General features: G+C 35.7%; 1 protein-coding gene across 3 annotated transcripts in view; it reads right to left on the reverse strand.

Annotated features, from left to right (window-relative positions):
* Positions 1 to 9,853: 9,853 nt before the first annotated feature.
* Positions 9,854 to 15,895, reverse strand: part of kcnc2 (potassium voltage-gated channel, Shaw-related subfamily, member 2) — a 53,604-nt gene continuing 47,562 nt past the window's right edge. Inside the window, exons 4-5 of one of the 3 annotated variants that reach the window (XM_077235037.1) lie at positions 14,888 to 14,981; positions 9,854 to 10,408 (exon numbers count right to left, since the gene is read on the reverse strand). In XM_077235037.1, the coding sequence (XP_077091152.1) occupies positions 14,920 to 14,981 (62 nt within the window). In that variant the 3' untranslated portion in view covers positions 9,854 to 10,408; positions 14,888 to 14,919. Of the gene's footprint in view, positions 10,470 to 14,887; positions 14,982 to 15,895 lie in introns of all 3 variants that reach the window. The other 2 variants (XM_077235035.1, XM_077235038.1) reach the window with 2 other exon arrangements.

Genomic DNA, 15,895 nt, shown 5'->3' on the forward strand with positions numbered 1-15,895 from the left:
AAAACAGATAGGCAGACCTGCAGCAGTCAGCAGACAGACAGACAGACAGACAGACAGACAGACAGACAGAGAGACAGAGAGACAGACAGACAGACAGACAGACAGACAGACCTGCAGCAGTCAGCAGACAGACAGACAGAAAAACAGACCTGCAGCAGTCAGCAGACAGACAGACAGAAAAACAGATAGGCAGACCTGCAGCAGTCAGCAGACAGACAGACAGACAGACAGACAGACAGACAGACAGAGAGACAGAGAGACAGACAGACAGACAGACAGACCTGCAGCAGTCAGCAGACAGACAGACAGAAAAACAGACCTGCAGCAGTCAGCAGACAGACAGACAGAAAAACAGATAGGCAGACCTGCAGCAGTCAGCAGACAGACAGACAGACAGACAGACAGACAGACAGACAGAGAGACAGAGAGACAGACAGACAGACAGACAGACAGACAGACAGACAGACAGACAGATAGGCAGACCTGCAGCAGTCAGCAGACAGACAGACAGAGAGACATAGAGACATAGAGACAGACAGACAGATTATATGGCCACTGTTTGCTGCTCTAGACGGAGCCGGTCCCAGTTCAACAGAAGGATCAGGGAGTGCTGGCTAAAGGCCCGTTCACACCAAGAACTATAACTATAACCACAACTATATAAGCATCCACACCAATGCACAATGTTGTTCTGTTTATTCTAAATGCACACTGCTGTTTTGTCGTCGTCTCAGGCTCTTTAGAGCAGGATGAATTCTGATTGGCTGGTACAAACATCCATAAACACCACAGCTAACAGGGAATGTTAACTTTCTTCTAATAATGTTCTCAAAACATTAGCACAAAAATATTATGTATACATCATTCATGGAATGTTTATTCTAAAAAATTTTAGTTGGACATTTTTTGGATGTAATAGCACTTTTTAAATGTTGCTCTTTTTAGAAATATTCAGAGAAAGAAACGTATTCATGTTTGCAAAATGAAAAATGGAATGTTCCCATAACGTTTGTATAACCAAGAAAAAAAAAACGTTGAATGACGTTTTGAATGTTCATAACTTACATTAGCAGTATAAGTACAGCATCCTGCATCAGTGTGTGTACGTATGCCAGGAAGAGATTTTGATGTTGGGATCAGATTGCTCTGCTCTGACCGCTGGAGCCAGATAATGACCTCTGCACTCTCCTCTCACTTTCACTTGTCTGAGATCTCAGATTAACCATTCAAAGGTCCATCAAGGGTGTTGAAATACACCATATGCATCTTCCCCATCTTCACTTCAAACTGGAATGAAATTGGGTTTAAAAGACAATTATTAACATTAACTGCGGTTATTATTCGGCAATTTTGTGTCATCCATTAAAATACAACTAAACTCTGCATGCATGTACTCTGAAAAAGGAGACACAATTGTGTTTAGCTGCAGTGTGAATGTGAAAAATGTGTCCAATTCATCCCAGATCAATTAAGCACATTTCCATTCCCACATCAGTCTTTTGTGAGCGGACTGATTCCCTGTTTAATTACGTCTGAGTGAAGCGTTAACAGCGGAGAGTAATCATGTGAGTTTCAATAACACAGCCACACTAATCCTCTCAGCTGGATTCTGTCGTGTTTCCGTCATGAACCGGTTACCTGATGTCTACACTAATGGAGTAACGGCTCTCATTTTTCACACCAGTCATGCTGTGATATTGCACCATCATTCACATAAAATCACCTCAACATCATCTCGCTGGCCATAATTGCTGTTGCTCACCGCCACAATGGGACAAGGCTTTCAACCTTTTAGATGCCATGGACACCCATATATCATGCGAGGGACAACAATACTAATTTCAAATATTATTTATTTTGATCAATTTCTTTAAATCAATTTTTAAAATTAAATATATTTATTATTTACTCTAATCAATGTTTGTTTATTTATTTATTATTTTAATCAATCAGGGATTTATTTTATTTAATCAAATGCATATATGTATTTATTAAAATTAAATTGCATTATTTTAACTAATTGATTGAAGTTTTAGTTACTTGTTTATAAAAATAAATATTGATTAAATTTTGTTATTCTTTATTGAAACTATTTATTTATATTTATTTTTATCAATTATTGATTAATTTATTTTAATCAAGTGTATATGTTTATTATTTATTTTAATCAAATAATTTTATCATCTATCTTTATTTTAATCAATTATCGATTTAATCAAATGTATATACTTTTTATTTTTTATTCTAATATTGTTTTATTTTAATCAATTATCGGTTGGTTTATTTTGATCAAATGTATATTTGAATTATTACAATAAATTATTATTATAGTTTAATAAATTATTTAAAGAATCATAGAAGAAAAATCTATTTATTTAATTATTTAATCGCATCTATTTAGTTTAATCTTATTGTTATTATTCATTAATTTAAATCTTTTTTTTACCCAATTTGGAAAACCCCCGTGCTAGACGACAAACTCACCAGCACCGGAAGATCAGTGAAAACCTGAATGAACTGCACAAAAACAAATCAATCACATTAGAGTTTAATGTGGAAGAAGCATGGAGGGAAAAAAGTGTTTTGGCATACAAACTACATGAGCAGTATGCTATCGATCACCTGAATCAAAGTGATATACAATTGTTTAAGCCTATATTATTACATTAATTACGTTTCTTGATAAGTAAGACGGGACAATTATTTCCTAATCATTTCATCCAGCATGTCATGGCAGCGTTCACTGGATATGAATTAAATTGTGCCTGGTTTGCCGACTGAAACCAGCATTTCAGATGTGAGCGGATGTAAGACCAGATCCGTTTCAATGACTGTTTGATTACAGTAATTAAAGTGCCTATAAAAGTGTTGCGTTATAAAAGACAGCGAGGCAGCAGTGGTGGCATGAATCAGAGCCTCACACGTTTCCATATATGCAACACAATATCACGTTTATGATTATAGCTATTCTGTTCTGAATATATGAGAGCTCTGTTATACTAAAAACTGTTTCAGATGCAACATTCTATTTCATAATGATGTAATGTAATGCAATCAAGATATAGCTCTGGCTCAATGACTGTGTGTGTGTGTGTGTGTGTGTGTGTTGACCTTGAGAACCCAGACACAAACACACACAAACTGCCTTCATCACTATGATGCTTCCTCTAATGAAGCAGCCCGTCTCATAGCAACAGATTCAGGTTGCCTGTACAGTGTATGGATCCAAATGTTGCCGTGGGTGAGAGTTTACGATTTATGACACTATGTGTGTTTTATGTCTTCAGAATTTGAGATTTATCCCTGTTAAGGGTTAATTCATACAAAAATCTTATTCCCCCCCCTTATTCCCCCCCCTATATAAATAATCACACATATATATATATATATATATGTGCTATATATGTGCATTTTAACTTTGGTTACAATTGTTTATGAAAAAATATAAGGCATTAAAATGTACTTTATGAATACCTTTATAATGCATTATACATAAAGGCTTCAAGTAAAGTGTTACCTAACTTTATTTTGCGTAACACAAAAGATGTATGAGAATGCTGAGCTCCAAGAACGACAACAAGAAAACATAAAACAGCCCATAAAACTGGTACACGATTAAGTCACAAAAACAGCTTTGAATAAGAAATAAGAAATTCCACTGTAAAAAAAAAAAGTAACAAACCTTGAAATTAGCAATACCTTTATAGTCTTATAGTCACATATAATCCTTTTAGTTGTAGATTAACAGATCATATTGATAAATATACTGTAGTTTTCTTACACACTTGAATGGACAAAAACACAAAATTATTCCAATATGTCCATTTTGTCGGGTATCCTCTCAAGCACAGTCTTAAATGAGTCAAATAAAGTCTTAAATGAGCACAAAGTGTTGTGAGAAAATGGGACACACGTGAGATCCGTGTCATGTGCAGCAGGTCTTAAAGTGACAGCAGCCTAATAAACCTGCTGCTTACTGTCATTAAGGATAATCAATGAACATAAAAAAAGAGAAATTCACCCATTTTTCTTAAGTAAATAACTTTTGTAGCTTTAATAAAAAATTATCTATATTTAATTTATAAATTATGCAGTGAAGACTGAAGTGTTTGCTTTATTCAATGTCTGGATATTTCCTACATGTTAGACCAAATATTTAAAAGATACTGTGTCTATGTTGTTTCTACATTAATTTGGAGATTAAATGTAAAATGTTATTATTATTATTATACTAAAAGAAATGAAGTAACATCTAAATTAGCTAACTAATTTTATTCAAGTCAAAAATATTTAGCATCTAACACATTAACCTGACTTCCTGACCTAACCTGAGTCAACCCAAATGCATTCATTTATACCAATAAAATAATTTGTAGAGGTCAAATCGGGTTGAAATATCCCTTTAAGGTAATAATTGCTAAAAAAAATTAAATTAAATTTTAAAAAAAACTATATTATCCCCAGCTCTAATTGGCATAATGCAACTATAGGGTATGAATATATTAAGATATGACATTAACATCATGATTTTCTGTAAAGCTGCTTTTAAACAATGTGAATTGTGAATTTGTCTTGACTTAACTTAGCAAAAATCCCTAAACATAGTACGGCTCTGTCATGAACAAGACTAGACAAACAAAATACTTTTTGGGAGAATAAAAACTGCCATGACCCTGCGGCTACAGCGAAACATTTAAAGTTTTCATGTCCCTGTAAAATATTACAGTGTTCGTATAGTTCTGTTAAAGTTTCAGATCCGTGTTGCCTGTCGGGATTCCGGCTGTGCGTCGAGTCAGGAAAGCGTCTGTGCTTCTGAATAACACATCAATTTATCAGTTTGACATCCATTGACATATCGCAGAACAATTCACAGTGATGCTGAAGTATCATTTGAGTCATGTATATCTGATTTCCATTTGTGAGCAATCACACTGCAATAGTACAACCTCCTACACGAACACACTCGCACACACAGAAAATGCTGCGCTCAGTTCAGCCGGCTGTATTTGGAGGGTAATTCAGCTGTTTTTAGTGTGCTGGTTAAACTTCATTACAAACAATACAGACTCACTGACTGTCAGTCAGACGTGAGTGTTCTTATACCCAGCTAACAGGGTTCTCAGGTTATGAACAAATGTCCTTCCAATAACGTTGATAGAACGCTCTTTCAAAGTTATCTAATGTGCCCAAAACGTTAAGAACATTTTTATTCATCGTAGATAGAACGTTTTTCTCCTGAAATGTTTTAGCTGGATGTTATTTAAATGTTACTTGTTTCGGAATGTTCAATGAATATTCAAAAAGTAACATTCCAATAATGTTTGCAACATGATAGAATGGAATGTTCCCTTAATGTTCGTATATACAAGAAGAAAAAAACAACGCTTGGAACGTTCAGAAAACATTGAGAAATATAATTAATTCCTCCTGATATTAAAAATTCAGAAAATATAAATCAAAAATATGGCTTTCTGTTCATATCTTTTAGCATTAAACTCCCATGTATGCTTAAGTACTCCTAAAAGTTGACAAAAGAAACTTGAATTCATTTAAAAAGTTTTCCTTGATGACAAAATATTCAGCATTATACAACATTTTTATTTGTCTACTAAAATACTCAAATGCAGAAAAGAAAACAGTTACATCCACACACCAGTAGTTGGTGACAAGTATCTGTCATTTAACGATTCATTCAAATGATTTGATTAATTCAGGAACGAAACATGTTACTATTTTTAATAAAGGAGTCACTGAATCATTCACTCAACCAATTCGTTTAAAATCCCAGATTTGTTCGGGATGAAAACGCCTTCGAGATGCGCAGTTGTTTCCGGTTGACTTAGTTTAGTTTTAAACTATTTTGTGATGGAGCAAAAATGCCTAAAATGTATGTTCCTTAATACTAAATTGTTTATTGAACAACTTAACTATAGTATTATTGAAGTGTTGTATAAAAGCAATATCACACTCGCAGTTGTGCTGTTGGTACTTGTTGGAATTTTTCACATATTTTTATTATAATATAGGTAGCAATTTGTTTTCATATTATATTGTTTCTTATTTTAAAACATTAACATCAAAAACATTATAAATGTATAAAGAAATAGATAACCGTTTTGCAATATGGCAGAGGGGGAAAAGTTATAATTAAAGTGCTGGTATCATCAGTTCAGAGAAAATCAACAACAAGAATCCCAAAGTCTTCCAATCAAACTCATGTTTTGCATACAACAGTTGATATTGCAAACACTGCACGCTTAGTATGTAAAAGATGGTGATTTCTGAGGGTAAATAAACAAAACTTGATCTTGTCTAGAAGCTGTGCTCACTTTAAGTGTGTGTGCGTGTGTGTGTGTGTGTGTGTGTGTGTGTGTGTGTGTGTGTGTGTGTGTGTTGTGGAGCTGTAGATCACACAGTGGTTCATACAGAGAAGAGCAGAGAGACTGTGATGCAATATTCATGCTCTTCGGTTCAGTCTTCTCAGAAGCGGGTTTGTGCAGAGATGGAGTTGTTATGGATACGGCAACTCCCTGGTCGTTATGGATACAGTCGCTCATGGGAGGCCCGCGGCCATAAAAACACAAACTCACCCTCCTGCTGTTTTGTTTCCCCACCATGGCAACGGTGTCCGTAGTGACGGGACAGAAGAAGACCTACATATTGAGACCTACATCAAGGCTGATGTCAGAGATGAGTGTCTGTTCATCTCGTCTGATCATCTGATTGTGTACGTGAAAACAGATTTGATCTACCCATAGGGGAAAAAAGAAAAGAAAACAAATCTAGGTCTATTTCATTCACCGAGGCAGCAGTGAGGATAAATCCCAGCTAACAGGTAACATTCTCAGAACACTCAAGGTACTCTCAACGATATGAACAAACATTCTTCCAGTAACGTTAATAGAATAGTTGTTCAAAGTGATCGGGTCTTTAATAATGTTCTCAAAACGTTAGAACAAAAGCATCATCTATGCATCATTCATGGAACGTTGTTTAAATGTTGCTACTTGTTTCGGAATGTTCAGAGAATATTCAAAAGTAACAATTGCATAATGTTCAAAGAATGATAAAATGGAATGTTTCCTTAACGTCCACATCGCAGAACACTCAGAAATAAAAATTTTAATGGGAATGTTAGCAAAACATTTTTAGAAAAAAAAAAAGTTGTTAGCTGGGATGCAAAGCAAATTTAGACTTTTGCTGAAAGTCTCAGATGTTTCTCACACATCTGGTGAAAAAGTGAAAGAAAACTCTGAACTATGAAAGAGCAACATCTGGCATTGTATATTACAAATATTGCTGGCTCTTTGATAAATTGCTTCTGTTCCTTTTTGGATAAATGCATAGATGTAAATCTGAGCATTGTCTTTTTGTTATAGTCCAGGTGATACAGCATGGTTTAAACAGAAAGAAAAGAAAGCTGTTTTTTTTAACAATGTTAATATGTTTATCTGACTGTCTCACATGGCATTTGAACTATACATATTCTTCAGACGTAGTTTATACATTTTGACCATGGGTCTTTGCATGCACTACAAAAGGCTGACAAAAGACTCCACAATACATGTTCAAAAGTCGAATCACTGAAACATGAAAACACTCCAGGTTCACAGTCTGCACAGAGTGGACGTACAGATACACCGCGGGACAATGAGACTCTTCAAGAGACACAAAAATACAAGATCTAAGTTCAAAAATATATACCTTTACATTTTGTAATTTATATTTGAAACGGTGCCCTGACTTCATAAAGCAGCAGATAATATTAACATGAAGAATACTATCCTCTTAAGTTCTGTGGGTGGTGGAGACACACACACACACACACACGCACACGCGCACACACTCACACACACACGCACACAATCAAGAACATGTCTGGTTCACATTTTAAAACCAGATTCCAAAGAAAGAAATTAATGCTTATTTTTATAAACAATAAGATTTCTTGTATTGTTTTTTTAGTAACAATTATTTATTTTCACTGTGGAATTTTTTTTTTTTATTATTCAGCAAGAATGCATTAAATTGATCAAAAATGACATTTATAATGTTACAAACAATCACTATTTAAAATAAATAAATAAAAAATGTTTTACTATTCCTCGAATAATCTTAAAGAAAGAAGTATCACGGTTTTCACAAAAACATTAAGCTGTTTCAACACTGATAATAACCAGAAATGTTACTTGAGCACCAAATCAGCATATTAAAAATGATTTCTGAAGGATCATGTGACACTGAAGACTAGTAGCCTAGAAATCTAGACTCACTCTAGCGGCAGCAAATTTTATTTTGCAGCCAGTTTAGTCTAGCAACTCTCCGTTGGCTTGCGAGCTGGAAAAACCAAACTCTATTCAGGCCAATCACATCGTGTATAGTCGGTGGGCGGGCTTAACATAATGACAGCGGTCTTTCGAATCGGCTTTGGCCGCAACTCTGGAAGACTTGGAGTTAAGCTCTTTTTTTTAAGAAAAGAACTAAGAATGGCACTGAAGTCCGTCGCTCTGACTACGTCACCTTCTTCGTTGCTCTGGTTGGTTGTAGCGCTGTCCTATTGCGTGCAGAGGGAATTTGAAAGACAACCGTTTATCCCGTTGAGCCCTGCCAATGGTGAGTTCCCAGACCTAACATCTTGATGTGGGTCTGGCTTGTCAGGCTAGAAGACTAAAGTAATGATGCTGAAAATTCAGCTTCAATCTCAGGAATTAATTACATTTTATAATATATTTAAGTAGAAAACAGTTCTCTTATATTGCAATAATATGTCACAATTTTTATCAAACAAATGCAGCCTGGCTGAGCAGAAGAGACTTCTTCTCATGGACACCTAACTTTTGAATGCTAGTGTATTTATTTTTCATTATAGGCTATATATAATTCATGTTGGAATTAGCACTGCTTTTAATTTATAAATAAAAAATGTGACCATAGTTGCCTTGAATATAATAAAAATCTTTCTGGTCTTAAAACGGGCTTCTTTTTTGTTATGCACAATGTAATTTATTTTGCAGTGAAGTGGGACCTGGACATGTTCTTGACATTCTCTCTCTCTCACACACTCTCACACACTCTCACACACTCTCACACACACACACACACACACACACACACACACACACACACACACACACACACACACACACACACACACACACACACACACACACACACACACACACACACACACACACACACACTCTCACACTCTCACACTCTCACACACACACACACACACACACACACACACACACACACACACACACACACACACACACGCTGATGTGACAGCTCTAATCTCTCCATGGCTGAAAGAAATGAAAGGATCTAATTAGAGCGAGTGTGTTCACGGCGCAGAGCTGCCGCGCGTGTGTTTCCAGAGGCTCTGCTGCGGCGTCTGTCACGGACTGAACTCAAATCACAGTGTGAATCGGTGCAGCTTTGTTTCACATCATTATTGCACATCACATCTGATTGTAGCACTGGGCAAATTTTCCAGGAAACGTGGACGGGAAAGAGAACTGCGATTAATCAACACACACATTTAAAGACCCCGTGACATTCAAATGGAGAGTTTTGTGGCTTCATATATGCTAGTGCACTCTTAAAAGCTGACAAAAAACAACTTTTAGAAGATGTATACATAAAAATAAAACATTTTAGCTTGATATGCATCTTAACTGGGCATGATTGACCAATGGCATGTAAACTAAGATATATTGGTTATTTTAAAAACGAAAGAAAGAAAACTGCTTTCATGAGGTCTTCAAGTGTCCCATTTGAGATGAACATCTCTCTCTCACACACACACACACAGAGACAACAATGAATCCACCAGAGATACTAGAGCAGATAAAAGCATAAATGACTGGAGGTCACATTTATTAAACGGATCATGTTTACTCTCTCTCTACTCTGTAGTTTAGTATAGTCGATACACCAATACTTCATTTTTAAACACTTGTGCCTCTACACATCATAATACACTTATTGCAACGACAGAGGCCTTGGAAAGGGATTCGAGGGGGTGTTGGATTTGCTACCTGACACAGAAGGGAAGCCACGGTGGATGTGTGTCCTTTATACAGATGCGACATTTAAATGGAGAGCCGACTTGTTTTAAGCAGGAAACGTTTCACTATCCATTTCGTGACTTTTTTTTTTTTGTGCCAGCTGGCTTTAGTCTGTTTCCACACAGAATAAACGGGAATTTCCAACGGTCATGAGGAGTCCGATCGATCAAGATGTCCGTTCACAGAGCGTCCGCTTTCAGAACCGTCCAATCACAGGCTTATTCTATTCCAGACTGTCCAATCCAATTCATCAAATCCATCTGAGTCTCTGCTGGCCCCGCCTTCCCCGTCTCTGGCCGATATAAACTGTACGTCAGCCAGAGGTGATACAGTAGCTGCGAACGCAACAACATCCGTTGCATCAGTAATGCGCAGAAATATGTGCAATTTCTTCTTCTTTAAAAAAAACAAAGAAACATTTATAGACCAAATATATTGCATCTTTGAACAAGTGAATCTCATAAAGAATGTCAAAAAATATCTGGGTCAAATTTCACCCTAAAATAAAAAATAAGAAATTATATTTTGCATGAATAAAAAGGGAAATTATAAAATTTTAGGACCGTTAAGATTTGCATTGTGATACTGTATTTTGACACTATTCTTTCGTCCTGAATTCATAAACTAAAACTGTTAATTGAAATATAATAAACTTGAACTGAAATAAAATAAAGTGTAAAACTTAAACTAAATGAAAATGAGAAATGTTGACTTGGCAATTAGCTGAAATAAAATAAGTTTAAGGCGAGACACTACATGTGAATAGGGTCTTTTTTTTTAACTAGCAGATATCACCATGAAACTTTGCCAGTTGATTACCTACATTAAGATGAGAAAAAAATGTATTACAAGTTTTCTGTAATTTAATGTTTAAATATGCAAATGAGGCATTGTGTAATTAAATATGCACTATTTTGCATATATTTAAAAAAACGAAATCTGAGTATTGGACAAAGCCAGGTCCAAAATTATTTTTTCATTGTGTTCATATATTAGATGGGGAAAAAATTACAGAGGGATTTATGGATATCTACTTTTGTTATCCTGTAAATCAGAATATATTGTCAATAGCCTTAAAAAAATTATTTTTATATAAATCAGGCTAGGAATAATACAGGTCCTTCTCAAAAAATTAGCATATTGTGATAAAGTTCATTATTTTCCATAATGTAATGATAAAAATTAAACTTTCATATATTTTAGATTCATTGCACACCAACTGAAATATTTCAGGTCTTTTATTGTTTTAATACTGATGATTTTGGCATACAGCTCATGAAAACCCAAAATTCCTGTCTCAAAAAATTAGCATATTTCATCCGACCAATAAAATAAGTGTTTTTAATACAAAAAAAAGTCAAACTTCAAATAATTATGTTCAGTTATGCACTCAATAGTCAATACTTGGTCGGGAATCCTTTTGCAGAAATGACTGCTTCAATGCGGCGTGGCATGGAGGCAATCAGCCTGTGGCACTGCTGAGGTGTTATGGAGGCCCAGGATGCTTCGATAGCGGCCTTAAGCTCATCCAGAGTGTTGGGTCTTGCGTCTCTGAACTTTCTCTTCACAATATCCCACACATTCTCTATGGGGTTCAGGTCAGGAGAGTTGGCAGGCCAATTGAGCACAGTAATACCATGGTCAGTAAACCATTTACCAGTGGTTTTGGCACTGTGAGCAGATGCCAGGTCGTGCTGAAAAATGAAATCTTCATCTCCATAAAGCTTTTCAGCAGATGGAAGCATGAAGTGCTCCAAAATCTCCTGATAGCTAGCTGCATTGACCCTGCCCTTGATAAAACACAGTGGACCAACACCAGCAGCTGACATGGCACCCCAGACCATCACTGACTGTGGGTACTGGACACTGGACTTCAGGCATTTTGGCATTTCCTTCTCCCCAGTCTTCCTCTAGACTCTGGCACCTTGATTTCCGAATGACATGCAAAATTTGCTTTCATCCGAAAAAAGTACTTTGGACCACTGAGCAACAGTCCAGTGCTGCTCCTCTGTAGCCCAGGTCAGGCGCTTCTGCCGCTGTTTCTGGTTCAAAAGTGGCTTGACCTGGGGAATGCGGCACCTGTAGCCCATTTCCTGCACACGCCTGTGCACGGTGGCTCTGGATGTTTCTACTCCTGACTCAGTCCACTGCTTCCGCAGGTCGCCCAAGGTCTGGAATCGGTCCTTCTCCACAAACTTCCTCAGGGTCCGGTCACCTCTTCTCGTTGTGCAGCGTTTTTTTTGCCACACTTTTTCCTTCCCACAGACTTCCCACTGAGGTGCCTTGATACAGCACTCTGGGAACAGCCTATTTGTTCAGAAATTTCTTTCTGTGTCTTTCCCTCTTGCTTGAGGGTGTCAATGATGGACTTCTGGACAGCAGTCAGGTCGGCAGTCTTACCCATGATTGCGGTTTTGAGTAATGAAACAGGCTGGGAGTTTTTAAAAGTCTCAGGAATCTTTTGCAGGTGTTTAGAGTTAATTAGTTGATTCAGATGATTAGGTTAATATCTCGTTTAGAGACCCTTTTCATGATATGCTAATTTTTTGAGACAGGAATTTTGGGTTTTCATGAGCTGTATGCCAAAATCATCAGTATTAAAACAATAAAAGACCTGAAATATTTCGGTTGGTGTGCAATGAATCTAAACTATATGAAAGTTTAATTTTTATTATTACATTATGGAAAATAATGAACTTTATCACAATATGCTAATTTTTTGAGAAGGACCTGTATATTTACAAATCCCTCTGTAAATGTCTTCATATTATAACTAGGTACAAGACTGGAAAGTTTGGTGTATAGGCTATACATAGGTGCTAATGAAGTGTAGATTTCGGACATTGAGTGAGAGAGAAAAGTCATTTTGAGAAAACAGGCTTTAAAGATTTAGCATCAGCCAATGAGATTGCGCATTTAGAGTAAAATCCCCCCTTTTACTTTCACGATTGGTTGCTGATAAAAAGGAAATGACCAAATTTGGATCTTGCAGTATTGTACAGGAGAGAGAGAGCTTTCTAACGGTGTGTGTGATGACAGGGTGCAGACAGCGATCACGGAGCAGCGGGATGATTTATAACGACAACTTTTGACGAATTTATGATAAATCTACAGATGCAAACAGACAAAGTGTAGTAAAATAAAGACCTAAATGTGTATTTTGGACTTTTTTTCACCACAAGTCTGAAAGAAGACATGTTATGAAGACAAATATCCCAAAATCTCAAAATTGACCAGTGAAAAAAAAACGATGTTTTTGCCTGCCGTGTCTCGCCTTAACTTGACGCACTAAAATAACAAAACTGTGCAATGCAAAAATAAATGCAGGTTTTATATTCATTATGCAAAATATAATTTCTTTTGATTTTGGGATTAAATGTGACCTCACATTTCTTTCACCCTAACATCAACATAACATCATAATTAATCTCTGAGTACATCTCTTATTGCATTTATGATCATATATAAATATTACAGCTTTTCAGTGATTTACAATCAAACATCCAGGCCGTGCAGAGTGAGCAAACGGCATTTCAGGTGTACACTTGCAGTCCTCTTTATTGCTTGTGAAAACATTTCAGGTAACATACTGTGCAGGGTGTGACACAAAGTGGCAAATGAAGTTTATGCTGAGGATGCGTGACAGAAAATCTCCGTATGCCAGTTGCTTAGCAACCTTCCCTTCTAGATTTACTCACATGATGCTCAGGATAAATCTCTGAATTATCTCTCGATTAAAATCCAGCATAATTAGCATTGGCTTAAAATACATAATGTATCACAGAGTATAAAGGACGCAGATGAATGACTCGGGTGACGTGAGTTGTTTGTTTGTAGTTAAAAATGAATGATGAAATATTTTATATCACACCATGTATTAAATTACATATGACTACGAATGTGTCTGCAAACATGAATAGAAATACATGACTTATTGATGCATTTACAGTTTACATCAAGAGAGCGAACTAAAGTCAACATGGAATCAGAAACATGTTCCCGTGCAAAAAAAAACACGAGAGCACGTTTTAATAAAAACATACACTACCGCTCAAAAGTTTAGGGTCAGTAAGATTTTTTAGATGTTTTTGAAAGAAGCCTCTTATGCTCACCAAGGCTGCATTTGTTTAATCAAAAATACAGTCAAAATCGTGAAATATTATTACGATCTAAAATAGCTGTTTTCTATGTAAATATATTTTAAACTGTAATTTATTCCTGTGATCGAAGCTGAATTTTCTGCATCATTACTCTAGTCTTCAGTATCACATGATCCTTCAGAAATCATGTTGATATGCAGATATGTTCAAATATCATCAATTAATTAATAATGGTTCATATATATCTTGAGCAGCAAATCTTCATTTTAACATGATTTCTGAAGGACCATGTGACACTGAAGACTGGAGTAATGATGCTGAAAATTCAGCTTTGATCTTACAATATATTCACATAGAAAACAGATATTTTACATCATAATAATAATGTCACAATTTTTCCTGTATTTTGGATCAAATAAATGCCCCTTCAGTGGGCTTTCAAAAACATTACAAATCATACACACCCCAAACATTTGACGGGAAGTGTATTTGCTCCGCCTCTGAAATGTTTTATTTGTTCAACCCTTAGTTGGGTAACGCCCATTTTTCACCATCCAATCAATTGCAGTAGTTAAAACAGCATTTCATGTTGACTTTGAATGCTTTCTTTAAATTGTATCAACATCTGTCTGCGCTTTGAACAAGTTAGGCCAATTAGAGTCATTCTCTCTCCCCAGTGACATCATCATCACACAGCACGAGCGCGTCTGTTACCTGTGAGTCTCGTCTGGGCCGTTCCCTCTCTTTTAAGACAGAACGTTCCCCTCTGTTCGGCTGAACCCCGTGAACACAAGCTCTGAGCAGTTATCTGTGTGTACAACCAGTGTAATGATGCCGGTTCAGTACGTGCCAAGAGAGGGTGGAGACATGCATGAGACGGTTCACGGATTCTCTTCAATCAGATCAACAACACACACACACACACACACACACGTCTCCAGACAGAGCGGTCCATGCACACACCAACAACACACTGGTAGCTCCAAACATGAACATTTATACAGACAAACAGACAATTAAATCCAAACCGACAGTGAGGTCGTGCTTTTCTAATTATATCTTGCTTTTGGAAGCATCAGTGTTAAATAGATCTGAAGTTAGTTTCCCGCTCTCTCCCTGAATTAATATTTTGCAAGTTGCAAGAAGATCAAATCAAATGTGTGAAGCTCACGAAAGCAAATTAAGCCAGTTTAAGATTTTTTCCATTGTGACATTTTTAGGACAATTTATTTTTTCATTTAAATTTTATCCCAAAAATATATTAATTGTCATATTATATATATATATATATATATATATATATATATATATATATATATATATATATATATATTTAAAATTTAAATTGTAAAGTAATTATACATCATGGTAGTAATTTATATAAAAAAGATAATTCTCATTAGCTACTGTAATACAATATACATATTTATATTTTAAAATGTGAAGTAATTATGCATCATTGTAGTATTTTATGAAGAAAAAAATTGATCCTGACTAATACAATATACATATTTAAATGTTTTATTTTTAAATTATGATGCAATTATGCATGCAAAAATTTAATAATTCTCATTACTGTTAAACAATATATATTTAAAATTTAATTCGGAAATAATTATGCATCATGCTAGAAATGTATGTAATTTAATAACTTACTAATTTAGGTTAACAACATTTTTTTATACTATTATACAAGAATGATAATCTAGTCAGAATAATCAC

Source organism: Siphateles boraxobius, unplaced genomic scaffold (assembly GCF_051911475.1).
Source record: "Siphateles boraxobius isolate OS27281-9 unplaced genomic scaffold, OSU_SipBor_1 19, whole genome shotgun sequence".
NCBI lineage: Eukaryota > Metazoa > Chordata > Actinopteri > Cypriniformes > Leuciscidae > Siphateles > Siphateles boraxobius.